General features: G+C 58.0%; 1 protein-coding gene across 2 annotated transcripts in view; it reads left to right on the top strand.

The window, feature by feature from the left end:
- The window catches only part of MARCHF6 (membrane associated ring-CH-type finger 6), an 86,305-nt gene extending 61,447 nt beyond the window's left edge, over positions 1-24,858 (top strand). Inside the window, exons 22-26 of one of the 2 annotated variants that reach the window (XM_064270381.1) lie at positions 4,313-4,447; positions 17,211-17,300; positions 17,693-17,825; positions 19,855-19,990; positions 21,573-24,858. In XM_064270381.1, coding sequence (XP_064126451.1) covers positions 4,313-4,447; positions 17,211-17,300; positions 17,693-17,825; positions 19,855-19,990; positions 21,573-21,663 — 585 coding nt within the window. In that variant the 3' untranslated portion in view covers positions 21,664-24,858. The remainder of the gene's footprint in view (positions 1-4,312; positions 4,448-17,210; positions 17,301-17,692; positions 17,826-19,854; positions 19,991-21,572) is intronic. The other variant, XM_064270382.1, reaches the window with a different exon arrangement.
- Positions 24,859-26,848: the final 1,990 nt, after the last annotated feature.

The following is a 26,848-nucleotide window of genomic DNA, read 5'->3' as shown; positions in this document are numbered from 1 at the left end:
CTGGTGGTGTAGGTGCTGGTCCCTGGTGGTGTAGGCCCAGGTCCCTGGTGGTGTAGGCGCTGGTCCCTGGTGGTGTAGGCCCAGGTCCCTGGTGGTGTAGGCGCTGGTCCCTGGTGGTGTAGGCGCTGGTCCCTGGTGGTGTAGGCCCAGGTCCCTGGTGGTGTAGGCCCAGGTCCCTGGTGGTGAAGGCCCAGGTCCCTGGTGGTGAAGGCCCAGGTCCCTGGTGGTATAGGCGCTGGTCCCTGGTGGTGTAGGCCCAGGTCCCTGGTGGTGTAGGCGCTGGTCCCTGGTGGTGTAGGCGCTGGTCCCTGGTGGTGTAGGCCCAGGTCCCTGGTGGTGTAGGCCCAGGTCCCTGGTGGTGTAGGCCCAGGTCCCTGGTGGTGTAGGCCCAGGTCCCTGGTGGTGTAGGCCCAGGTCCCTGGTGGTGTAGGCCCAGGTCCCTGGTGGTGTAGGCCCAGGTCCCTGGTGGTGTAGGCGCTGGTCCCTGGTGGTGTAGGCCCAGGTCCCTGGTGGTGTAGGCCCAGGTCCCTGGTGGTGTAGGCCCAGGTCCCTGGTGGTGTAGGCGCTGGTCCCTGGTGGTGTAGGCGCTGGTCCCTGGTGGTGTAGGCCCAGGTCCCTGGTGGTATAGGCGCTGGTCCCTGGTGGTGTAGGCCCAGGTCCCTGGTGGTGTAGGCGCTGGTCCCTGGTGGTATAGGCGCTGGTCCCTGGTGGTGTAGGCCCAGGTCCCTGGTGGTGTAGGCCCAGGTCCCTGGTGGTGTAGGCCCAGGTCCCTGGTGGTGTAGGCCCAGGTCCCTGGTGGTGTAGGCCCAGGTCCCTGGTGGTGTAGGCCCAGGTCCCTGGTGGTGTAGGTGCTGGTCCCTGGTGGTGTAGGCCCAGGTCCCTGGTGGTGTAGGCCCAGGTCCCTGGTGGTGTAGGCCCAGGTCCCTGGTGGTGTAGGTGCTGGTCCCTGGTGGTGTAGGCGCTGGTCCCTGGTGGTGTAGGCCCAGGTCCCTGGTGGTGTAGGCGCTGGTCCCTGGTGGTGTAGGCCCAGGTCCCTGGTGGTGTAGGCCCAGGTCCCTGGTGGTGTAGGCCCAGGTCCCTGGTGGTGTAGGCCCAGGTCCCTGGTGGTGTAGGCGCTGGTCCCTGGTGGTGTAGGCCCAGGTCCCTGGTGGTGTAGGCGCTGGTCCCTGGTGGTGTAGGCGCTGGTCCCTGGTGGTGTAGGCCCAGGTCCCTGGTGGTGTAGGCCCAGGTCCCTGGTGGTGTAGGCCCAGGTCCCTGGTGGTGTAGGCCCAGGTCCCTGGTGGTGTAGGCCCAGGTCCCTGGTGGTGTAGGCCCAGGTCCCTGGTGGTGTAGGTGCTGGTCCCTGGTGGTGTAGGCCCAGGTCCCTGGTGGTGTAGGCCCAGGTCCCTGGTGGTGTAGGCCCAGGTCCCTGGTGGTGAAGGCCCAGGTCCCTGGTGGTATAGGCGCTGGTCCCTGGTGGTGTAGGCCCAGGTCCCTGGTGGTGTAGGCGCTGGTCCCTGGTGGTGTAGGCCCAGGTCCCTGGTGGTGTAGGTGCTGGTCCCTGGTGGTGTAGGCCCAGGTCCCTGGTGGTGTAGGCGCTGGTCCCTGGTGGTGTAGGCCCAGGTCCCTGGTGGTGTAGGCGCTGGTCCCTGGTGGTGTAGGCCCAGGTCCCTGGTGGTGTAGGCCCAGGTCCCTGGTGGTGAAGGCCCAGGTCCCTGGTGGTGAAGGCCCAGGTCCCTGGTGGTATAGGCGCTGGTCCCTGGTGGTGTAGGCCCAGGTCCCTGGTGGTGTAGGCGCTGGTCCCTGGTGGTGTAGGCGCTGGTCCCTGGTGGTGTAGGCCCAGGTCCCTGGTGGTGTAGGCCCAGGTCCCTGGTGGTGTAGGCCCAGGTCCCTGGTGGTGTAGGCCCAGGTCCCTGGTGGTGTAGGCCCAGGTCCCTGGTGGTGTAGGCCCAGGTCCCTGGTGGTGTAGGCCCAGGTCCCTGGTGGTGTAGGCGCTGGTCCCTGGTGGTGTAGGCCCAGGTCCCTGGTGGTGTAGGCCCAGGTCCCTGGTGGTGTAGGCCCAGGTCCCTGGTGGTGTAGGCGCTGGTCCCTGGTGGTGTAGGCGCTGGTCCCTGGTGGTGTAGGCCCAGGTCCCTGGTGGTATAGGCGCTGGTCCCTGGTGGTGTAGGCCCAGGTCCCTGGTGGTGTAGGCGCTGGTCCCTGGTGGTATAGGCGCTGGTCCCTGGTGGTGTAGGCCCAGGTCCCTGGTGGTGTAGGCCCAGGTCCCTGGTGGTGTAGGCCCAGGTCCCTGGTGGTGTAGGCCCAGGTCCCTGGTGGTGTAGGCCCAGGTCCCTGGTGGTGTAGGCCCAGGTCCCTGGTGGTGTAGGTGCTGGTCCCTGGTGGTGTAGGCCCAGGTCCCTGGTGGTGTAGGCCCAGGTCCCTGGTGGTGTAGGCCCAGGTCCCTGGTGGTGTAGGCGCTGGTCCCTGGTGGTGTAGGCGCTGGTCCCTGGTGGTGTAGGCCCAGGTCCCTGGTGGTGTAGGCGCTGGTCCCTGGTGGTGTAGGCCCAGGTCCCTGGTGGTGTAGGCCCAGGTCCCTGGTGGTGTAGGCCCAGGTCCCTGGTGGTGTAGGCCCAGGTCCCTGGTGGTGTAGGCGCTGGTCCCTGGTGGTGTAGGCCCAGGTCCCTGGTGGTGTAGGCGCTGGTCCCTGGTGGTGTAGGCGCTGGTCCCTGGTGGTGTAGGCCCAGGTCCCTGGTGGTGTAGGCCCAGGTCCCTGGTGGTGTAGGCCCAGGTCCCTGGTGGTGTAGGCCCAGGTCCCTGGTGGTGTAGGCCCAGGTCCCTGGTGGTGTAGGCCCAGGTCCCTGGTGGTGTAGGCGCTGGTCCCTGGTGGTGTAGGCCCAGGTCCCTGGTGGTGTAGGCCCAGGTCCCTGGTGGTGTAGGCCCAGGTCCCTGGTGGTGTAGGTGCTGGTCCCTGGTGGTGTAGGTGCTGGTCCCTGGTGGTGTAGGCCCTGGTCCATCGTGGTGTAGGCCCAGGTCCCTGGTGGTGTAGGCCCAGGTCCCTGGTGGTGTAGGCGCTGGTCCCTGGTGGTGTAGGCCCAGGTCCCTGGTGGTGTAGGCCCAGGTCCCTGGTGGTGTAGGCCCAGGTCCCTGGTGGTGTAGGCCCAGGTCCCTGGTGGTGTCAGCCCCAGTCCCTCATGGTGTAGGTGCTGTTCCCTCGTGGTCCACAGTTGGTTGTGGACTTGAGAGCGTCTAGGCTGATATGAAAGTGTTGTGACAATTGAGAGTCATCACTGTCAGTGAAGAACTTGATTCCCCCACATGCAGAGATGAGGTAATTATCCAAGCAGCTGTTTCTTCAGTTTTTATAATATTAGTTAGGACTGATGGATACGTTTAGGTCACTGTTCATGCCTTTTCACTTGTATAAACAAAGCTGGCTGTGTTTCTGAGCTTGTTTTGATTTCACTGCAAGCTTCATACCTGTTTAACGTTAGTGTGGAAAGAAAAACGTGAAGTCTACTTTATTAGCCCTGCATTTGTATGGTGAGAGAGTCAGCATGTATTATGAGTGGAGGGCTTGACTGCGATTTTATCACTTAGGTAACGAGGCACCTAACCACGTGCAGCTGCTCTGGCGTTCAGTCGATGCTCTTCTGTGGCATCGTAGTTTCTGTGTAAGGAAGAAGGTGTGTGTCTTCCACGCACAGCATCCTGGTCTCTTGCTGTTGAAGGAACTGAGTCCACAGAGGCTTCTCAGGAAGAAGGAGGCAGCAGTCAGCTACAGACACCAGGGCCATGCTGAGGGTGTCTACTGTGCAGGTCCTCACAGTGGCTTTTTGCGGTGCCTCTGCTCTGCCCTCATGTCTGCTTTCCTCTCCTCTTCCACCTGGTTCCAGTTCTGGAGCTGTAGTGTCCAGCACAGTAGTCCTGTGCTGGCGACCACCATGCAGACAGTGCAGACAGAGGCTTCCTGAGTCAGAGTGAGGACTGTCGGACAGCATGTACGAAGGGAACCATCTGGTCAGCTCGCTCAGCTCCTCCCCTGGGCCAGCCAGTGGCTCTGCCTGGGCAGAATGGGGCTGTGAGAACCCTGGCCAGCCCCGGCCAGTAGAGGCTGTGAGATGGCACTGCGTGTTCCCCCCGTGGCAGTGAGGCACAGGGAATTGAGGTCCCCGTCAGAGCCTGAGCTTGTGCAGCCACAGGTTCAGGAAATCTTGTTTAGACGTGTGACCTGTTAAAGCTTGTGTATTTCCTCTGTTGTGCCTCCGGTAAGGAAGAAAAATTAACTGCAAAACGGCTAGAGTTTTGCTAACAGTTAGAATGACCACGGCTAACTACAGGCCCCTGTCCCTGACAGATAATGAAGACTCTGGTCGTCGCAGTGCTGCTGGCAGGCGTCGTCCCCCTCCTCCTGGGGCTCCTGTTCGAGCTGGTCATTGTCGCTCCCCTGAGAGTCCCCTTGGACCAGACCCCGCTTTTTTACCCATGGCAGGTAAATGCATGTGCTCAGCTTTGGGAGCAGAAAAATCCTTGATCACCATAAAATGTAGGTAGTAATAGCATCAGAGCCTGTCTGGCTTCTCGGGCGGGTAATGACCAGGATCAGCCCAAAGCTGACTGCTATGAGGCAGAGCTCAGACATACCTCCAGCCTCCAACCTTTTTACCAATCCTGTCACTAGCTGTTCCTCCTACAGCACTCTCTGCTTCACTTCTGGGTTCAGTAATCCACTGCAGTGGCCACACAGCTCAGAAACCATACTTACAGACAGGGTACAGCTGGGGGTCAGGATCAGGAAGCATGTAGGCAAAGTCTCCCTTCTTCAGTGCCAGACAGCTCTGTCAGCTCCTCTCAGCACTCTGAGGACAGTCCTCTCCTTGGCCCACACAGACAAGCTCCTCTCAGCCCTCTGAGGACAGTTCTCTATTTGGCCCACACAGGCAAGCTCCTCTCAGCCCCCTGAGGACAGTCCTCTCCTCGGCCCCCACAGGCAGGCTCCTATCAGCCCTCTGAGAACAGTCCTCTATTTGGCCCACACAGGCAAGCTCCTCTCAGCCCCCTGAGGACAGTCCTCTCCTCGGCCCCCACAGGCAGGCTCCTCTCAGCCCTCTGACGACAGTCCTCTCCTTGCCCCCACAGCCAGGCTCCTCTCAACCCTCTGAGGACGGTCCTCACCTTGGCCCCCACAGGCAAGCCCCTCTCAGCCCCGTGAGGACAGTCCTCTCCTTGGCCCCCACAGGCAAGCTCCTCTCAGCACTCTGAGCACAGTCCTCTCCTTGGCCCCCACAGGCAAACTCCTCTCAGCCCTCTGAGGACAGTCCTCTCCTTGGCCCCCACATACAAGCCCCTCTCAGCCCTCTGAGGACAGTCCTCTCCTTGGCCCACACAGGCAAGCTCCTCTCAGCCCCCTGAGGACAGTCCTCTCCTCGGCCCCCACAGGCAGGCTCCTCTCAGCCCTCTGACGACAGTCCTCTCCTTGCCCCCACAGCCAGGCTCCTCTCAGCCCTCTGAGGACGGTCCTCACCTTGGCCCCCACAGGCAAGCCCCTCTCAGCCCCGTGAGGAAGTCCTCTCCTTGGCCCCCACAGGCAAGCTCCTCTCAGCACTCTGAGCACAGTCCTCTCCTTGGCCCCCACAGGCAAACTCCTCTCAGCCCTCTGAGGACAGTCCTCTCCTTGGCCCCCACACACAAGCCCCTCTCAGCCCTCTGAGGACAGTCCTCTCCTTGGCCCACACAGGCAACCTTCTCTCAGCCCTGAGAACAGTCCTCTCTTTCGCCCCCATAGGCAAGCCCCTCTCAGCCCCCTGAGGACAGTCCTCTCCTTGGCCCCCACAGGCAAGCCCCACTTAGCCCCCTGAGGACATTCCTCTCCTTGGCCCGCACAGGCAAACTCCTCTCAGCCCTGAGAACAGTTCTCTCCTTGGCCCCCACAGGCAAGCTCCTCTCAGCCCCTGAGGACAGTCCTCTCCTTGGCCCCCACAGGCAAGCCCCACTTAGCCCCCTGAGGACATTCCTCTCCTTGGCCCGCACAGGCAAGCTCCTCTCACCCCTTGAGGACAGTCCTCTCCTTGGCCCCCACAGGCAAGCTCCTCTCACCCCTTGAGGACAGTCCTCTCCTTGGCCCCCACAGGCAAGCCCCACTCAGCCCCCTGAGGACATTCCTCTCCTTGGCCCCCACAGGCAAGCCCCTCTCAGCCCCCTGAGGACAGTCCTCTCCTTGGCCCACACAGGCAAACTCCTCTCAGCCCTGAGAACAGTTCTCTCCTTGGCCCCCACAGGCAAGCTCCTCTCAGCACTCTGAGCACAGTCCTCTCCTTGGCCCCCACAGGCAAACTCCTCTCAGCCGTCTGAGGACAGTCCTCTCCTTGGCCCCCACAGGCAAGCCCCACTCAGCCCCCTGAGGACATTCCTCTCCTTGGCCCACACAGGCAAACTCCTCTCAGCCCTGAGAACAGTTCTCTCCTTGGCCACCACAGGCAAGCTCCTCTTAGCCCCTGAGGACAGGCCTCTCCTTGGCCCCCACAGGCAAGCTCCTCTCAGCCCTCTGAGAACAGTCCTCTCCTTGGCCCCCATAGGCAAGCCCCTCTCAGCCCTCTGAGGACAGTCTTCTCCTTGGCCCCCACAGGCAAGATCCTCTCAGCCCCCTGAGGATGGACCTCTCCTTGGCCCCCACAGGCAAACTCCTCCTAGCCTCCTGAGGACAGTCCTCTCTTTGTCCCCCACAGGCAAGCCCCACTAAGCCCCCGGAGGACAGTCCTCTCCTTGGCCCCCACAGGCAAGCTCCTCTCAGCCCCTGAGGACAGTCCTCTCCTTGGCCCCCACAGGCAAGCTCCTCTCAGCCGCCTGAGGACAGTCCTCTCCTTGGCCCTCACAGGCAAGCTCCTCTCAGCCCCCTGAGGACAATGCTCTCCTTGGCCCCCACAGGCAAGCTCCTCTCAGCCCCTGAGGACAGTCCCCTCCTTGGCCCCCACAGGCAAGCCCCTCTCAGCCCCCTGAGGACAGTCCTCTCCTTGGCCCCCACAGGCAAGCCCCTCTCAGCCCCCTGAGGACAGTCCTCTCCTTGGCCCCCACAGGCAAGCTCCTCTCACCCCTTGAGGACAGTCCTCTCCTTGGCCTCCACAGACAAGCCCCTCTCAGCCCTCTGAGGACAGTCCTCTCCTTGGCCCCCACAGGCAAGCCCCTCTCAGCCCCCTGAGGACATTCCTCTCCTTGGCCCACACAGGCAAACTCCTCTCAGCCCTGAGAACAGTTCTCTCCTTGGCCCCCACAGGCAAGCTCCTCTTAGCCCCCTGAGGACAGTCCTCTCCTTGGCCCCCACAGGCAAGCTCCTCTCAGCCCCCTGAGGACAGTCCTCTCCTTGGCCCCCACAGGCAAGCTCCTCTCACCCCCTGAGGACATTCCTCTCCTTGGCCCCCACAGGCAAGCCCCTCTCAGCCCCCTGAGGACATTCCTCTCCTTGGCCCCCACAGGCAAACTCCTCTCAGCCCTCTGAGGACAGTCCTCTCCTTGGCCCCCACAGGCAAGCCCCTCTCAGCCCTCTGAGGACAGTCTTCTCCTTGGCCCCCACAGGCAAGATCCTCTCAGCCCCCTGAGGATGGACCTCTCCTTGGCCCCCACAGGCAAACTCCTCCCAGCCTCCTGGGGACAGTCCTCTCTTTGTCCCCCACAGGCAAGCCCCACTAAGCCCCCGGAGGACAGTCCTCTCCTTGGCCCCCACAGGCAAGCTCCTCTCAGCCCTGAGAACAGTTCTCTCCTTGGCCCCCACAGGCAAGCTCCTCTCAGCACTCTGAGCACAGTCCTCTCCTTGGCCCACACAGGCAAACTCCTCTCAGCCCTCTGAGGACAGTCCTCTCCTTGCCCCCCACAGGCAAGCTCCTCTCAGCCCTCTGAGAACAGTCCTCTCCTTGGCCCCCACAGGCAAGCTCCTCTCAGCCCTCTGAGGACAGTCCTCTCCTTGGCCCCCACAGGCAAGCTCCTCTCAGCCCTCTGAGGACAGTCCTCTCCTTGGCCCCCACAGGCAAACTCCTCTCAGCCCCCTGAGGACAGTCCTCTCCTTGGCCCCCACAGGCAAACTCCTCTCAGCCCTCTGAGGACATTCCTCTCCTTGGCCCACACAGGCAAGCTCCTCTCAGCCCTCTGAGGACATTCCTCTCCTTGGCCCCCACAGGCAAACTCCTCTCAGCCCCCTGAGGACAGTCCTCTCCTTGGCCCCCACAGGCAAACTCCTCTCAGCCCTCTGAGGACATTCCTCTCCTTGGCCCACACAGGCAAGCTCCTCTCAGCCCTGAGGACAGTCCTCTCCTTGGCCCCCACAGGCAAGCTCCTCTCAGCCCTCTGAGAACAGTCCTCTCCTTGGCCCCCACAGGCAAGATCCTCTCACCCCTTAAGGACAGTCCTCTCCTTGGCCCCCACAGGCAAACTCCTCTCAGCCCTGAGGACAGTCCTCTCCTTGGCCCCCACAGGCAAGCTCCTCTCACCCCTTGAGGACAGTCCTCTCCTTGGCCCCCACAGACAAGCCCCTCTCAGCCCCCTGAGGACAGTCCTCTCCTTGGTCCACACAGGCAAACTCCTCTCAGCCCTGAGAACAGTTCTCTCCTTGGCCCCCACAGGCAAGCTCCTCTCACCCCTTGAGGACAGTCCTCTCCTTGGCCCCCACAGGCAAGCTCCTCTCAGCCCTGAGGACAGTCCTCTCCTTGGCCCCCACAGACAAGCCCCTCTCAGCCCCCTGAGGACAGTCCTCTCCTTGGCCCACACAGCAAGCCCCTCTCAGCCCCCTGAGGACATTCCTCTCCTTGGCCCACACAGGCAAACTCCTCTCAGCCCTGAGAACACTTCTCTCCTTGGCCCCCACAGGCAAGCTCCTCTTAGCCCCCTGAGGACAGTCCTCTCCTTGGCCCCCACAGGCAAGCTCCTCTCAGCCCCCTGAGGACAGTCCTCTCCTTGGCCCACACAGGCAAACTCCTCTCAGCCCTGAGAACAGTTCTCTCCTTGGCCCCCACAGGCAAGCTCCTCTTAGCCCCCTGAGGACAGTCCTCTCCTTGGCCCCCACAGGCAAGCTCCTCTCAGCCCCCTGAGGACAGTCCTCTCCTTGGCCCCCACAGGCAAGCTCCTCTCACCCCCTGAGGACATTCCTCTCCTTGGCCCCCACAGGCAAGCCCCTCTCAGCCCCCTGAGGACATTCCTCTCCTTGGCCCCCACAGGCAAACTCCTCTCAGCCCCATGAGGACATTCCTCTCCTTGGCCCCCACAGGCAAACTCCTCTCAGCCCTCTGAGGACAGTCCTCTCCTTGGCCCCCACAGGCAAACTCCTCTCAGCCCTCTGAGGACAGTCCTCTCCTTGGCCCCCACAGGCAAACTCCTCTCAGCCCTCTGAGGACATTCCTCTCCTTGGCCCACACAGGCAAACTCCTCTCAGCCCTGAGGACAGTCCTCTCCTTGGCCCCCACAGGCAAGCCCCTCTCAGCCCTCTGAGGACAGTCTTCTCCTTGGCCCCCACAGGCAAACTCCTCTCAGCCCTCTGAGGACATTCCTCTCCTTGGCCCACACAGGCAAACTCCTCTCAGCCCTGAGAACAGTTCTCTCCTTGGCCCCCACAGGCAAGCTCCTCTTAGCCCCTGAGGACAGTCCTCTCCTTGGCCCCCACAGGCAAGCTCCTCTCAGCCCTCTGAGAACAGTCCTCTCCTTGGCCCCCACAGGCAAGCCCCTCTCAGCCCTCTGAGAACAGTCCTCTCCTTGGCCCCCACAGGCAAGCTCCTCTCACCCCTTGAGGACAGTTCTCTCCTTGGCCCCCACAGGCAAGCTCCTCTCAGCCCCTGAGGACAGTCCCCTCCTTGGCCCCCACAGGCAAGCTCCTCTCAGCCCCCTGAGGACAGTCCTCTCCTTGGCCCCCACAGGCAAGCCCCTCTCAGCCCCCTGAGGACAGTCCTCTCCTTGGCCCCCACAGGCAAGCTCCTCTCACCCCTTGAGGACAGTCCTCTCCTTGGCCCCCACAGGCAAGCCCCTCTCAGCCCCCTGAGGACAGTCCTCTCCTTGGCCCCCACAGGCAAGCCCCTCTCAGCCCCCTGAGGACAGTCCTCTCCTTGGCCCCCACAGGCAAGCCCCTCTCAGCCCCCTGAGGACAGTCCTCTCCTTGGCCCCCACAGGCAAGCCCCTCTCAGCCCCCTGAGGACAGTCCTCTCCTTGGCCCCCACAGGCAAACTCCTCTCAGCCCTGAGGACAGTCCTCTCCTTGGCCCCCACAGGCAAGCTCCTCTCACCCCTTGAGGACAGTCCTCTCCTTGGCCCCCACAGACAAGCCCCTCTCAGCCCCCTGAGGACAGTCCTCTCCTTGGTCCACACAGGCAAACTCCTCTCAGCCCTGAGAACAGTTCTCTCCTTGGCCCCCACAGGCAAGCTCCTCTCACCCCTTGAGGACAGTCCTCTCCTTGGCCCCCACAGGCAAGCTCCTCTCAGCCCTGAGGACAGTCCTCTCCTTGGCCCCCACAGACAAGCCCCTCTCAGCCCCCTGAGGACAGTCCTCTCCTTGGCCCACACAGCAAGCCCCTCTCAGCCCCCTGAGGACATTCCTCTCCTTGGCCCACACAGGCAAACTCCTCTCAGCCCTGAGAACAGTTCTCTCCTTGGCCCCCACAGGCAAGCTCCTCTTAGCCCCCTGAGGACAGTCCTCTCCTTGGCCCCCACAGGCAAGCTCCTCTCAGCCCCCTGAGGACAGTCCTCTCCTTGGCCCCCACAGGCAAGCTCCTCTCACCCCCTGAGGACATTCCTCTCCTTGGCCCCCACAGGCAAGCCCCTCTCAGCCCCCTGAGGACATTCCTCTCCTTGGCCCCCACAGGCAAACTCCTCTCAGCCCCATGAGGACATTCCTCTCCTTGGCCCCCACAGGCAAACTCCTCTCAGCCCTCTGAGGACAGTCCTCTCCTTGGCCCCCACAGGCAAACTCCTCTCAGCCCTCTGAGGACAGTCCTCTCCTTGGCCCCCACAGGCAAACTCCTCTCAGCCCTCTGAGGACATTCCTCTCCTTGGCCCACACAGGCAAACTCCTCTCAGCCCTGAGGACAGTCCTCTCCTTGGCCCCCACAGGCAAGCCCCTCTCAGCCCTCTGAGGACAGTCTTCTCCTTGGCCCCCACAGGCAAACTCCTCTCAGCCCTCTCAGGACATTCCTCTCCTTGGCCCACACAGGCAAACTCCTCTCAGCCCTGAGAACAGTTCTCTCCTTGGCCCCCACAGGCAAGCTCCTCTTAGCCCCTGAGGACAGTCCTCTCCTTGGCCCCCACAGGCAAGCTCCTCTCAGCCCTCTGAGAACAGTCCTCTCCTTGGCCCCCACAGGCAAGCCCCTCTCAGCCCTCTGAGAACAGTCCTCTCCTTGGCCCCCACAGGCAAGCTCCTCTCACCCCTTGAGGACAGTTCTCTCCTTGGCCCCCACAGGCAAGCTCCTCTCAGCCCCTGAGGACAGTCCCCTCCTTGGCCCCCACAGGCAAGCTCCTCTCAGCCCCCTGAGGACAGTCCTCTCCTTGGCCCCCACAGGCAAGCCCCTCTCAGCCCCCTGAGGACAGTCCTCTCCTTGGCCCCCACAGGCAAGCCCCTCTCAGCCCTCTGAGAACAGTCCTCTCCTTGGCCCCCACAGGCAAGCTCCTCTCAGCCCTCTGAGAACAGTCCTCTCCTTGGCCCCCACAGGCAAGCCCCTCTCAGCCCTCTGAGAACAGTCCTCTCCTTGGCCCCCACAGGCAAGCTCCTCTCACCCCTTGAGGACAGTTCTCTCCTTGGCCCCCACAGGCAAGCTCCTCTCAGCCCTCTGAGAACAGTCCTCTCCTTGGCCCCCACAGGCAAGCCCCTCTCAGCCCTCTGAGAACAGTCCTCTCCTTGGCCCCCACAGGCAAGCTCCTCTCACCCCTTGAGGACAGTTCTCTCCTTGGCCCCCACAGGCAAGCTCCTCTCAGCCCCTGAGGACAGTCCCCTCCTTGGCCCCCACAGGCAAGCTCCTCTCAGCCCCCTGAGGACAGTCCTCTCCTTGGCCCCCACAGGCAAGCCCCTCTCAGCCCCCTGAGGACAGTCCTCTCCTTGGCCCCCACAGGCAAGCCCCTCTCAGCCCTCTGAGAACAGTCCTCTCCTTGGCCCCCACAGGCAAGCTCCTCTCAGCCCTCTGAGAACAGTCCTCTCCTTGGCCCCCACAGGCAAGCCCCTCTCAGCCCTCTGAGAACAGTCCTCTCCTTGGCCCCCACAGGCAAGCTCCTCTCACCCCTTGAGGACAGTCCTCTCCTTGGCCCCCACAGGCAAGCTCCTCTCAGCCCTCTGAGAACAGTCCTCTCCTTGGCCCCCACAGGCAAGCCCCTCTCAGCCCTCTGAGAACAGTCCTCTCCTTGGCCCCCACAGGCAAGCTCCTCTCACCCCTTGAGGACAGTTCTCTCCTTGGCCCCCACAGGCAAGCTCCTCTCAGCCCCTGAGGACAGTCCCCTCCTTGGCCCCCACAGGCAAGCTCCTCTCAGCCCCCTGAGGACAGTCCTCTCCTTGGCCCCCACAGGCAAGCCCCTCTCAGCCCCCTGAGGACAGTCCTCTCCTTGGCCCCCACAGGCAAGCTCCTCTCACCCCTTGAGGACAGTCCTCTCCTTGGCCCCCACAGGCAAGCCCCTCTCAGCCCCCTGAGGACAGTCCTCTCCTTGGCCCCCACAGGCAAGCCCCTCTCAGCCCCCTGAGGACAGTCCTCTCCTTGGCCCCCACAGGCAAGCCCCTCTCAGCCCCCTGAGGACAGTCCTCTCCTTGGCCCCCACAGGCAAGCCCCTCTCAGCCCCCTGAGGACAGTCCTCTCCTTGGCCCCCACAGGCAAGCCCCTCTCAGCCCCCTGAGGACAGTCCTCTCCTTGGCCCCCACAGGCAAGCCCCTCTCAGCCCCCTGAGGACAGTCCTCTCCTTGGCCCCCACAGGCAAGCCCCTCTCAGCCCCCTGAGGACAGTCCTCTCCTTGGCCCCCACAGGCAAGCCCCTCTCAGCCCCTGAGGACAGTCCTCTCCTTGGCCCCCACAGGCAAGCTCCTCTCAGCCCTCTGAGAACAGTCCTCTCCTTGGCCCCCACAGGCAAGCCCCTCTCAGCCCTCTGAGAACAGTCCTCTCCTTGGCCCCCACAGGCAAGCTCCTCTCAGCCCTCTGAGAACAGTCCTCTCCTTGGCCCCCACAGGCAAGCCCCTCTCAGCCCTCTGAGAACAGTCCTCTCCTTGGCCCCCACAGGCAAGCTCCTCTCAGCCCTCTGAGAACAGTCCTCTCCTTGGCCCCCACAGGCAAGCCCCTCTCAGCCCCCTGAGGATGGACCTCTCCTTGGCCCCCACAGGCAAGCCCCTCTCAGCCCTCTGAGAACAGTCCTCTCCTTGGCCCCCACAGGCAAGCTCCTCTCAGCCCTCTGAGAACAGTCCTCTCCTTGGCCCCCACAGGCAAGCTCCTCTCAGCCCTCTGAGAACAGTCCTCTCCTTGGCCCCCACAGGCAAGCCCCTCTCAGCCCTCTGAGAACAGTCCTCTCCTTGGCCCCCACAGGCAAGCCCCTCTCAGCCCTCTGAGAACAGTCCTCTCCTTGGCCCCCACAGGCAAGCCCCTCTCAGCCCTCTGAGAACAGTCCTCTCCTTGGCCCCCACAGGCAAGCCCCTCTCAGCCCTCTGAGAACAGTCCTCTCCTTGGCCCCCACAGGCAAGCCCCTCTCAGCCCCCTGAGGATGGACCTCTCCTTGGCCCCCACAGGCAAGCCCCTCTCAGCCCTCTGAGAACAGTCCTCTCCTTGGCCCCCACAGGCAAGCCCCTCTCAGCCCCCTGAGGACAGTCCTCTCCTTCGCCCCCACAGGCAAGCCCCTCTCAGCCCTCTGAGAACAGTCCTCTCCTTGGCCCCCACAGGCAAGCCCCTCTCAGCCCTCTGAGAACAGTCCTCTCCTTGGCCCCCACAGGCAAGCTCCTCTCAGCCCTCTGAGAACAGTCCTCTCCTTGGCCCCCACAGGCAAGCCCCTCTCAGCCCTCTGAGAACAGTCCTCTCCTTGGCCCCCACAGGCAAGCCCCTCTCAGCCCTCTGAGAACAGTCCTCTCCTTGGCCCCCACAGGCAAGCTCCTCTCAGCCCTCTGAGAACAGTCCTCTCCTTGGCCCCCACAGGCAAGCCCCTCTCAGCCCTCTGAGAACAGTCCTCTCCTTGGCCCCCACAGGCAAGCTCCTCTCAGCCCTCTGAGGACATTCCTCTCCTTGGCCCACACAGGCAAACTCCTCTCACCCCTTGAGGACAGTTCTCTCCTTGGCCCCCACAGGCAAGCTCCTCTCAGCCCCTGAGGACAGTCCCCTCCTTGGCCCCCACAGGCAAGCTCCTCTCAGCCCTTGAGGACAGTCCCCTCCTTGGCCCCCACAGGCAAGCTCCTCTCAGCCCCCTGAGGACAGTCCTCTCCTTGGCCCCCACAGGCAAGCTCCTCTCAGCCCCCTGAGGACAGTCCTCTCCTTGGCCCCCACAGGCAAGCCCCTCTCAGCCCCCTGAGGACAGTCCTCTCCTTGGCCCCCACAGGCAAGCTCCTCTCACCCCTTGAGGACAGTCCTCTCCTTGGCCCCCACAGACAAGTCCCTCTCAGCCCCCTGAGGACAGTCCTCTCCTTGGCCCCCACAGGCAAGCCCCTCTCAGCCCCCTGAGGACAGTCCTCTCCTTCGCCCCCACAGGCAAGCCCCTCTCAGCCCCCTGAGGACAGTCCTCTCCTTGGCCCCCACAGGTAAGCTCCTCTCACCCCTTGAGGACAGTCCTCTCCTTGGCCCCCACAGACAAGTCCCTCTCAGCCCCCTGAGGACAGTCCTCTCCTTGGCCCCCACAGGCAAGCCCCTCTCAGCCCCCTGAGGACAGTCCTCTCCTTGGCCCCCACAGGCAAGCTCCTCTCAGCCCTCTGAGGACAGTCCTCTCCTTGGCCCCCACAGGCAAGCTCCTCTCAGCCCTCTGAGGTCAGGCCTCCTCTGGGCCTCCTCAGGGTAGGCTTCTCTTCACTCTGCAGTCTGTTGTCACTGACTCTGTTGCAGGACCCCTTCTGAGCCTGTCACCACTGACTCTCTTGCTGGGCCCCTTCCAGGCCTCTCACTGTCTTCAGTGTTACAGCCCTTGACCTGTGTTACAGCTCTTTTAGGAGTTTCCTTGCCTCCTATCTGCTGCTTCTCTCTTGCCTTTTCTCCTTTCTTTTTCTTCCTGCTTCCTGTCTGAAAAACCTTTGTGCGGTTGGCTGCATATCTAAGCAAAGTCCTTATTGATTTCAAGGCATGGCCCTCCCACCAGGGCCACAAACTGACCAGTCCCCTCTTGATCAGTAGTATGCAAACCCTTCATTTGCATAGTAGGCCATAGTCACCTCATTTGCATAATATATTGACCAGTTCCTGCAAGGTACATACTGTCACAGGGCAGGCTGCAGTCTACGAGCAGACAAAAAGTATCAAACCAAGTTGTTTACAGCTTACTCAGGAGATGTCATTCAACCTGGACAAAAGTAACAAACCCTCTGGGGTTGAAACTAAGACAAAGGTCTCCAGCTGATTTTCCAGAGAATCAAGGCACAAGGCCAGATAAAGGAACTCTCATACCCCCACAATAGACCTAAATGTCCCAGGTGTTATTAATACACAAATTTCGAAGACACCAGGTTATGAAGGGCTGTGTGTGCCATATGCTGGAGACTTTGGGGCTATAAGCAGGGCATTCAGCTCCCCAGATCTGATCTGCAGTAAGGGGTTACTTTGGTGGGTCTGGGGGTGGTGATCATCTCCTTCCTGGTGGATAGTGGGGTGGAGAGGTGGGAGGCGGGGGTACCAGTGTGGAGCCTGGAGGGGCAGGGGCACTGGACTTGGGAACGATGGCGTTTCTAATACCAGGTCTGCAGTAGAATGCTAGCGCCCCAGTGAGAGTCTGCCTGCAGCCTTGGGTGTGGTTTCTTCAGGCTAAGCTCATTTCCACAGCCTTCCTCTGACACAGCTCAGTCATCCCACACAAGAGCCTGGAATGGTCCTTGGAGATAAAACATGGCATCGTCGTGTATGTGTGCTCGTCAAGATCTCAGCCAATGCCCAGACTTCTCCAGATTCTCTTAGAATTTGAAATAAGGTGGATTTCCAGAAGATACAAAAATGATTGTTAGAATTTTATTGTGAAAATATACACAACAAAACATATGCCATCTCAGCAGTGTGTATGACTCAGTGATATTGGTGACACTGTTCAAGCTGGGCAGCCTTTCCCGCCACCCTTTTCCAGTCATCCCAACCCCATTGACATAACCCAGTGCCTCCTGAGCAAAGGTTCCCTCCCCTTCCCTCACACTTTCTATATACTCTAATTTCATGTAAGTGAGATCATACAATATTTGACCTTTGTGACTGGCTTATTTTGCTCAGCATGATATTTTCAAGGCTCACCCATGTTGTAGTACATCAGGACCTCCTTTCTCTTTATGGCTGAGTAGTATTCCAGTGTGTGTATATACCATGTTTTGTTTATTCATCTGTTGATGGACATTTCAGTGGTTTCTACCTTTTGGCTATTGTGAGAAGTACTGCAGTGAACACTGCTGTACAGGTTTCTGTTTGCATTCCTGCCTTTGCTTCTTCCAGGTGTATATCCAGGATTGAAATTGCTGGGTCATATGGTAGTTCTGTGTTATACTTTTTGAGAAACCACCAAACTGTCCTCCACAGGGGTTGTACCATTTTACACTCCCACCAGCACCGGGTGAAGGTTCCAGTTTCTCCACGACCTCGCCAACACCTGTTGTTTTCCATTTATTTGATCATTGCTGTTCTAATGGATGTGAGGTGGCATCTCATTGTGGTTTTGATTTTCGTTTCCCTAATGGCTGATGACTTTGAGCATTTTTTCATGTACTTGTTGGCCTTTTGAATATCCTCTTCGGTGAAATGTCTGTTTAGGTCCTTTGCCTGTTTTTATATTGGGCTGTTTGTTTATCTTTTTCTTGTTACATTGGCAGAGTTTTATATATTTTTTGGCTACTAGACTCTTATGGTTCCTGAAACTTTTCTTCCAGTCTGTGGGTTTTCTCTTCACATTGTTGATAAAGTTCTTCAATGAACAAAAGTAAGAATGGTTTTTGATAGAAAATTGCCCTTGAACTTTTGGGGGGAAGTCTCCAGGTTTTCCAACTACAGTCTTGCCAATCCTGCAGACCTCACTTTGAAGTGAGATGGTATAAGACATTGTGCAGCCTCTGTGCTGAGTTTATTGCTAAGACAAAAACATATGGTTCAATGGTTTCCATTACCAGGACTGGGCGCTGGGAGTCCTGCATGCCAAGATCATCGCAGCCATCACCCTGATGGGCCCTCAATGGTGGCTGAAGACGGTCATTGAGCAGGTAAGTGGGGCGGGCGGGGCGGCCTTGGGATAAGCCTCTATGACTTTTTTTTTTTTTTTTTAAAGAAAAAGCAGCTTTCTCTTGTGCCATCTGAACTTCCTCAGCTCCTCTTAGGTCTTCTGTGAAGGTCACCAGTAGCTTAACGTTCTGAGGGTCTTGTCCAGATCATAGGAGAGCTCCTCTCCTGTGTTTAGCGCTGCAGAGCGTTCAGGGAAAGTGCATTTCTTTCAAAGCTTCAGGCACTGCATTGGTGATATTCACGGTCCACAGTGTGCCTTGCCTTCGGAAAACAGTGACCAGTTTGGGTCCTTCGGGACCGGCAGAGTCAGTCACTGTGGCTGGATTCAGTGGCAGGGCCCCTGTCCTGGCTCTGATGGTTCCCAATGTCTCAGGTGTATGCCAACGGCATCCGCAACATTGACCTGCACTACATCGTCCGCAAGCTGGCAGCCCCCGTCATCTCCGTGCTCCTGCTCTGCCTGTGTGTGCCCTATGTCATCGCCTCGGGCATCGTTCCACTGCTAGGTGAGGCACGCTGGCGGGGGGTGGCTTCTGTGCCCAGGGCTTCATCTGTGAACACAGATCAGTGGGAACAAGGATTTTCTGAAAATACAGTGCAAAGCCCATTCCTTACTTGTCAGGCCAATCATCTAGACTCCCTGGAATGAGGTTTTTAATAAAATGTAGACATTTGTCCTTCTTTTTCACATTTTTTTGTAGTAGGCCTGTTGTAGCAAAGGCAGATTTATATTTTGCTCGTTAAGAATGTGGAGGCACATTAATTGATACTTGGGTTTTCCAGCCCAAACCTCTTCATATTTGCATTATGAAAAATTTCTCTTGTCAGAAAGATCTTAGACAAGGAAAGGAAGTGGGAGAGGAGTTTTTTAGCATTTTCGTGCTCCGTATTTGATGTTTTAGGAGTCCTTGGGTAGTGAAAACAGTTAATGTGCTCAGCTACTAACTGAAAGGTTGGAGGTTCAAGTCCACCCAGAGGCGCCTAGCAATCTAATTGCGAAAAATCATCCATTGAAAACCATATGGAGCACATTTCTGCTCTGACACACATGAAGTCACCGTGAGTTGTGGACAACTCTGCAGCAGCTGCTGTTAGATATTCCACGTCACCCTCTGGTTGTCAGGTGCTCCACGTAACCCTCTGGTTGTTATGTGCTCCACGTGACCCTCTGGTTGTTAGGTGCTCCACGTGACCCTCTGGTTGTTAGGTGCTCCACGTGACCCTCTGGTTGTTAGGTGCTCCACGTGACCCTCTGGTTGTTAGGTGCTCCACGTCACCCTCTGGTTGTCAGGTGCTCCACGTGACCCTCTGGTTGTCAGGTGCTCCACGTGACCCTCTGGTTGTTATGTGCTCCACGTGACCCTCTGGTTGTTAGGTGCTCCACGTGACCCTCTGGTTGTTAGGTGCTCCACGTGACCCTCTGGTTTTTAGGTGCTCCACGTGACCCTCTGGTTGTTAGGTACACCATGTGACCCTCTGGTTGTTAGGTACACCATGTGACCCTCTGGTGGTTAGGTGCTGCACATGACCCTCCAGTTGTTAGGTGCTCCACATGACCCTCCCGTTGTGAGGTGCTCCACGTGACCCTCTGGTTGTTAGGTGCTCCATGTGACCCTCTGGTTATTAGATACACCATGTGACCCTCTGGTTGTTAGGTGCTCCACGTGACCCTCTGGTTGTTAGATGCTCCACGTGACCCTCTGGTTTTTAGGTGCTCCACGTGACCCTCTGGTTGTTAGGTACACCATGTGACCCTCTGGTTGTTAGGTACACCATGTGACCCTCTGGTGGTTAGGTGCTGCACATGACCCTCCAGTTGTTAGGTGCTCCACGTGACCCTCCCGTTGTGAGGTGCTCCACGTGACCCTCTGGTTGTTAGGTGCTCCATGTGACCCTCTGGTTATTAGATACACCATGTGACCCTCTGGTTGTTAGGTGCTCCACGTGACCCTCTGGTTGTTAGGTGCTCCACATGACCCTCTGGTTGTTAGGTGCTCCACGTGACCCCTGGTTGTTAGGTGCACCATGTGATTCTGAGAAGAGCTTCTGAACTGTAGATATGAGGAATAGGTGCACAGTGATTGAGGATTTTGCCCAAAGGAATGGAGCAAAAATCTAACCCCAGGCTTGACCTCAAAGTGCACTCCTGCTCTGGTTTGAGAACATGAATGTGCTCATTTCTCAAAATCCTGCTCTGATTCTAAAGCCTCCCCGCCTAGAGGAAGAAGGAAAAGTCATAAATTCAGTCATAAAAAACGCAGAAGCACTCAATATTTGAGTGCTGTGAAGTCTCAGGCACACACCTTTCATAAGCATGGCCTCGTTCTCTTCTTTCAGCTGGGCTGTGGCTGACGTGTCCTCTAGCTCCAACAGGGTTGGGCTGGGAGGGCACCTATTTCAGAGAAGGACGGTGAGTCTCGAGCACCCGGGGCCCCCTCTGACCGGGCCCCGCCTGGGTCTGTACTGGCTCCCTGTCGGGGACAGTATACCTCTCTGGCCACTCTGTACGTGCTGAGCACTCCCTTGTGTCTGCAGGTGTAACTGCGGAAATGCAGAACCTGGTGCAGCGGCGCATCTATCCGTTCCTGCTGATGGTCCTGATCCTGATGGGCGTCCTGTCCTTCCAGGTCCGCCAGTTCAGGCGCCTGTATGAACACATCAAGAACGACAAGTGAGTCCTTGTAAGACATCCTTCAGCGTGCCACTGTGCTGAGCCTGACATCTGCTCTGTGACCACCTGGGGGTCAGGCTGTGTCAGCGACGCCTGGGTGTCGTCCTTTCAGACACTTAGGAAATCCTCAGAGTTTAAATAGCGCTGTGAGGTTGTTTGGGGAATGCAGTGGGTGGGGAGTGGTTGAACTTCAGGAGGAGTGGGCCAGACAAAGGATGAAGGACCAGCAGGGAGACCACAGCCCAGAAGCAGGGGGTCAGCACCATCCCCAGAGGTGAGAAGCCAGGTACAAGGCACAGACATCAGGCACGTATGCACTGACAGAAAACTGGCCGCTGTGATGAGGGGGTGCACTTGCTCTGAGTTCTAAACGGTTGCCTGCTGGTCTCCTGTCCCCACTTCACTGATGACTAAACAGCCCCACAAGCCCAGCCGCAGCCCTCCCACCCTGGCTGCACGCGGGTCTGGCCGCATGTGGGTTCTGGGTGCTGTCCTCACCCTGCGTGGCTGCTGTCCCCACTCCCCCACCAGGAGCTACACAGCTGTCTCCCCTTGTCACCACTGCCACTGTGGAGCAGTCTCCCAGCTGCACCCCACACTAGGACCCCTGCCACCAGCTCTGGACTCTAGGGTCCTTGTAGAGGGTCTTCCCAGGATCACACATGCCCCCAGCTGCCACCTCTGTCTCCACTGTCCTGCACACTGCACCTGACACCTGCCTGCCGCCAGCACACCCTACGTCTCCCTGCACCTGACACCCACCTGCTGTCAGCACATCCTATGTCTCCTTGCATACTGCACCTGACACCACCTGCTGTCAGCACGCCCTACATCTCCCTGCAGACCGCACCTGACACCCACCTGCCATCAGCACAGCCTGTGTCTCCCTGCACACTACACCTGACACCCACCTGCTGTCAGCACAGCCTATGTCTCCCTACACACTGTACCTGACACCCACCTGCCTTCAGCACTCCCCACGTCTCCCTGCACACTACACCTGACACCCACTTGCTGTCAGCACAGCCTATGTCTCCCTGCACACTGCACCTGATACCCACCTGCCGTCAGCACGCCCTATGTCTCCCTGCACACTGCACCTGACACCCACCTGCCGCCAGCATGCCCTACATCTCCCTGCACACTGTCCCTGGCCTTCTGCCATCACAGCACACAGCTACCCGCCCGCCTGCACACCTTCACATCCCCAGTGATGACCTCACTGAGATCAGGATGGGGCCCCTCTCACTTGAGCTTTCAGAGTATCACTCCTCTCTTCCTAGCTTCTGGTGGTTTCCCAGGTAGTAAAATTGGAACCATAGCGTGGATTTACTGCACCTTCAGGCCCACCTGCCTCTGAGCTCTGAGCCATGAGGACTCCTGGCTGAGGAGTGCGGCCCTGCCCCTTGCTCTGTGCCCATTCTGGGTGCTGCATGGTGCCCCCAGCCGGGTTTGTCCCAGAGCCGCCTCCCCTCCTCCCACTACCCAGGGAGGCTGTGGGGGAGAGAGAAGGCCGTCAGACCCTCTCGTAGGAGGGACTCCCCTGTGGGTGCCCAGCTTGTTAATCTCCCTGTCTCCCCAGGTACCTTGTGGGGCAGCGCCTCGTGAACTACGAGCGGAAGTCAGGCAAGCCGGGCACCTCGCAGCCCCCACCAGTGTCGTCCCAGGAGTAAAGTGCGGTCTTGAGCTCCTGACCCCCCGGCCTCTCCCTGTCCTTTTTTGTGGACTTCTCTCTGTGGAGACCCCGCCATCTCAGCTGTGCGTGTTTGACTTGTACTTCCAGCACCAGGAGCGGCCGTCACACCCAGCCTCCGCCTGCCCACCCTCGGATGCCACTGCTGCCGCGGTCTGTAAATGTGTACATAGACGCTCCTGAGGCCGGGACCGCGGGCTGCACAGAGGCGCCTTGTACATCCTAAACAGTGTATATTAATTTATTAAATCTAGTTGTCACTTTACGTGGCCTGCTGTGATCCTGACAGGGACGTGCCAAGCAGTGTGCAGAGCAGGACCCGTCAGCGCCTTGGTCTCTGGGTGCCCACGCGGGCCGGTGGGGGGTCTGCAGTAGGAAAGTGACCTCGCTTCACCGTCAGTCATTTCGGGAGGTTGTTTTGTATAACACCAAAGTTGTTGTCCATTTTCTACTGCCTGGTTTTTTCATGTGTCTTGTGTTTGTAATATTGTATAGTATCTTGTGCCAGGTGAGGAAATTATTTTTAATTTTGATAATTTAATATTCCTAGTGATCAGCATTGGGAGTTGGGTTTTCTCTGCTTGTTAGGGCATGTCTACACTTAGGAGAAAAGAGAAAAAAGTCCAGATGGAGTTTCTTTAGCTCCCCTCCCCCCAGCTGTCTTTGCCTTTTGGCAGCAGTGGCCAAAATTCCCATGGTTGCAGCGCTGTCAGTGTGGCAGTGCCGGGGCGCGTGCTCAGACATCTGCTCGGACAACCCAGGTCTCTGTCTCAGTGGGCAGTGCAGAGAAGACCACTCGATGCCTGTCCCGCTGGCCTGAATCATTGCATGAGGGCGGAGGTTTCCCTGGTTTCCATCAGTGACTCTTAAAGTTTCCAAAGCTTTTGTTTACAGAATAAAACTGCAAATAAAACCAATTTGATTTCATTTGTCCAGAAGGAAGCTGGCAGAGCTGGGCTTGTCATAGGAGTGTGGGGTTATGTCATTGGAAACGTGCTAAATGGCTCAGAGACATGGACAACTTAACCTGGGTTTTCCTTAGACCCAAAGCTCCCAGCTGGAAGTACAGAGAACTAGGGAGAGCTGGTGTGCACGCAATCCAGGTACTTCATGTGTGTCGTAAGGGTAGTGTTTGCGTTTGGATGGTAACTTAGAAGTATTCATAGAAACTGAGGAGCATAGGGCTACAGAAACCATAAAGGAATTTCCATATAGTATTAAAACCCATAGACTAAAATCTGAGGGTTTTTTTTATAGGAAACTCAGCCAAACACAGACTACCAAAATCAGAATGTTCTGGTGGTTTTATATTTCAACAATTTTTCCCCTAGTGGTAAGCAGTCACTTTATTTTCAAACCTATTTTAAAGCATCAGTATAAATAAAGGTGGCTACAGGACTCAGTGTTACACCAGCACTGCTCGCTCAGTCAGTCCTCCTGTTTGACAGGCGCACCACCTGCCCAGGTGTGTGCAGACAGCGTCTCATCCGGAGAAGACATTCACTGAATTGGGTACACAGCTTCAGTACGTTAGGTGTCTTTGTTGCTTTTTCAGACGATTGGTAGAGCTCAATATCCAGCCATTGGTACACATTCATCTGTTCTAACAGTAAGAAATCCAGGCAGATACCACAAAAGGCTAAAGGTGGTTCATCTACAAATTTTAAGTGACTCTTACCTGGTATTTTGTAAGAAAACATGTGAGTGGCCAAACAGCAGTCTCTGTTTTGTGGCAGAGACCTTCCTGCTGGGGCAGGTCAGCGCCCGCTGTTTGGGCTGTGCTGGGTGCCGTTGTCTTAAGGAGGTGACTGCTGCCACAGGGAGTGCCCGCTGGTGTGGCTGACCTGGGCAGCACCCGGTCCTCTTACTGACCCGTGGACTCATCAGTACCCACAGCCCGCAGCTCAGAACCCTGCTGCTGCCCCCCGTGTGCATCTCATGTCATCTCACACCGGCTCTCAAGGAGCGCGAGAGGACCCTTATGCTCAGCGCGTTCTGCTGCGTGTGCATTGACGACAGGTCAGCCTTTGGGGTCGGTTTCCCTTGAGCAGACATCCGATGGTCGTAGTATGAGGTGTGCAGTTGTCTGTTGTTAGCAAATTATGTTTGACTTTTAAGCTGTTGGGTGCTGACAGTGGAGATGGGAACTAAAGGACATTGCCGCGTGAAGTGCATGTCAGCCAGCCCACAAAGCCCTGTGTAGTTGAGCACTTTTCCTGCTGGTCTGGGAGATGGTGGCAGGTGTCTCAGCTCCAGACGTGACCACCAGTGAGTCTCACTCAGCCCTCAGTGTGACCTCAGTGCTGTGGGCCTGCTCCATGTTTTTCTTGCCCTTATTCCGGTAACAGGGAGCCACCGTCCCTCAGATGACTTGATCTTAGACGTGTCATTTCTGTGTTGGCAAATGTGACCATTAAAGTGTAATTCTTCAATTTAGGTGAACTGATGCCTTTTTAAAACAAAATGAAAGTGAAACACTGGCATTTCTCCATGGTGTTGCATTTGCACACGCTCATTGCACATTCACACGTGTGCGCACACGTGTGCGAGGATGTGGGGCTGGTGTAAGGATGCTGGCACGCTGGCACTTTCAAAACTCACAAGCGAGCTGCCTACTCTCATTGTCAGGACTGAGTATTTTAAGCTCTCTACTTACTGTGATAAGTTTTTTACATTGTAAGATTAAATGATTGTGTTTAAAACACTGTCGTTTTGAATGTGAACAGACAAACGAAGGTGAAATGCTCTCCGCTGGAGCTAAGCGCCATCAAAAGCCTCGTGTGCCCTCAGGCGGGTGTCTTCATTTCAGCCTGTTGCCACCCGCTGCCCTGTTCAGCCACCATCACCAGTAAGGGCTTCTTGCAAGAATCCCCGACGACGTGTCTGACTAAGAGGACGTAAAGCTAAGGCAGCGTGCATGTGTTTTCATTCCTGTCTGGTACGCGTGCCTCTGCCTGAGTGGAAACGACCAGCCATGAGGCCCCGGAGCATCGCGAGGAAGCTGGAGGGACATGTGGTTATTTGGGACGTCAGTTTTCTACCAGCGTGAACGCCTGAGAGTCCCAGACCAATCTTAAGTGTGTATATTCTAAAATGCCCCCTTTTTATGTGGTCATTTGTTGCCTTCTGAGTTGAGAGAACAAAATTGAATAAAGTGAATGTTAGTTGTAGCCCAGTTTTTTTTGTCTGTCTGTCTTTGCTTCGTTTCAGAAACGCATCAGCACATGTAGATAGAAAAAGCCGCCAAGTCTTGGGCACAGGCTGCCCACCACACTGCCTTCCTGCCTCCTGCCCCCTGCTCCCCTCAGCCCTCCCCCACAAAACCTCCTGGTGAAGCCCGCCAGGAGCCTGGTTGGAGGGAGGTCCCTTTTTGTATCACTACATTGTTTAATCACCTTTTGAGACTTCTGTACGTGTTTAACGGTGCCCTTGCCTCTCTGCTTCTCTGTTTGTTCCGTAACTCGGCTTGGGAACAAGCAGCTTCCCACCCCCAGCCAGGAGCCCCATCATCCCAGGCAAGGAGCCCCGTCACCCTGGGGGCGGGGGGAAGGAATGCCATCATCCAGCCAGGAGCCCCATCACCTTTGGGGGGAGCCCTGTCACCCCTGGGGGGAAGGAATCCCATCACCCAGCCAGGAGCCCCGTCACCTTTGAGGGGGAGCCCTGTCACCCCCAGGGGAAGAATCTCATCACCCAGCCAGGAGCCCTGTCCCCCGCCCCCCCACTTTGCTCAGTCTGATGGGTCCCCATGGGCTGCACAGATCCACCGGGGGACGGAACAGAAGAGAGTCCAGAAGTCCAGCCACCGCACACAAAGGGTTGATCTCCCTCCATTTCTGCTCCATCTCTCTCACCTTCCCAGCACACGCCTCCATGGCCATCCTCCCACCCGCCATTCCCAGCCTCCCTCTCCAGTTCTCTCCGGTCCAGTCTCAGCCTCACCCTTCCGCAGGCTCATCCTGTAAAGGCCACAGTGGACCTGCCAACCCTGTAGGGGGACCTGTCTGACACGGCTGCTCCGCTCCCCGAGATGCTCCCCTGGCCACCCATACACCTTGCTTGCTCCATCGTCCTGCCCATCTGGACCCTCCTGCTTGTCCCCCAGCCTCGGCCATGCCCGGCCTCGGCCACGCCCGAATCCCACCTTCTCCCAACCCAAGATGTACACGTGCAGCCTCAGATGCCCAGATTTCCCAGATGGGACAGGTCCAAATGCAGTCCTAACACCCCCAAACCTGGGGCTTCCAAACTTCTCACTCAGATGCCGCCAGACCCGGGGCTCCCCAACTTCCAATCACGCGTGGTAAGCATGTGGATGGATTGGAGTTGCTACATCCAAAATGTTGGAAACACCCTGGCACTTCTCTTTCCTATGCCCCGAGTCATCAAGAGCAGGTCTTTCCTCTTCAGAAAGAATTGTCATCTGGCTGCCTGACGCCAGCTCCATGCTGGCCGCCTGGGTTACTGTCGTTTTAAGACAGGGAGCAAAGGCCCTGAGATCGGAGAGTGCCTGTTTGAGAAACAGCGAAGAGACTGCTGTGGTTAGAGGAGAAACAAGTAAAAGAGAAATAAACTACACTATCAGGGAGGTAAGAGGGGGTTCAGTGTGGAATATAGAGGCTTAGGGAACAGAGGGGCCCCCAAATCTGCAAGCAAAGTAACAAGAAATAGGCCAGGGCACAGAAACAAAGCCGTTCCCCAGAACAATGGGGCAGGGTATCTAGAAATAGCCCGCAAACTTCTTTAAAGTTGCCTTTCAGAAGCAGTTGGAGAAAACCAGGCCCAGGGACATGCGCAGAACATCCACCTGTGGCCGCTGTGTGGCCTTCCACCAGGGGCAGTGAGGGGACACAGCCCCAGCCAGGGAATGGAACCCGGACAGCAGGAGACTGCACAGATGTGACACCCCATAATAAGTCCTGCTACGAATCCAAGAGGCCTCCAGGACAGGAGCCACCTGGGAAAGCTGCTGCCCGCGCACCTTAGTTAACATAGCCCCACCTGTGTCTATGAATAAACATGAATCTTTTCCCACCCAAGAACTTCTAAAACTCAGGCCCGTCTTTTGTTCTGTGAGCTGAGGGTATGCGTTGCTCTAGGCCCTCCTCGTCTCCGCTTGCAAGCCACTTCAACAAAGCTTTGCTTGTGTGGAAAACTATGTGCCT

Source organism: Loxodonta africana, chromosome 2 (assembly GCF_030014295.1).
Source record: "Loxodonta africana isolate mLoxAfr1 chromosome 2, mLoxAfr1.hap2, whole genome shotgun sequence".
Classification (NCBI taxonomy): domain Eukaryota; kingdom Metazoa; phylum Chordata; class Mammalia; order Proboscidea; family Elephantidae; genus Loxodonta; species Loxodonta africana.
This window is presented reverse-complemented; position numbering and strand designations above follow the sequence as displayed.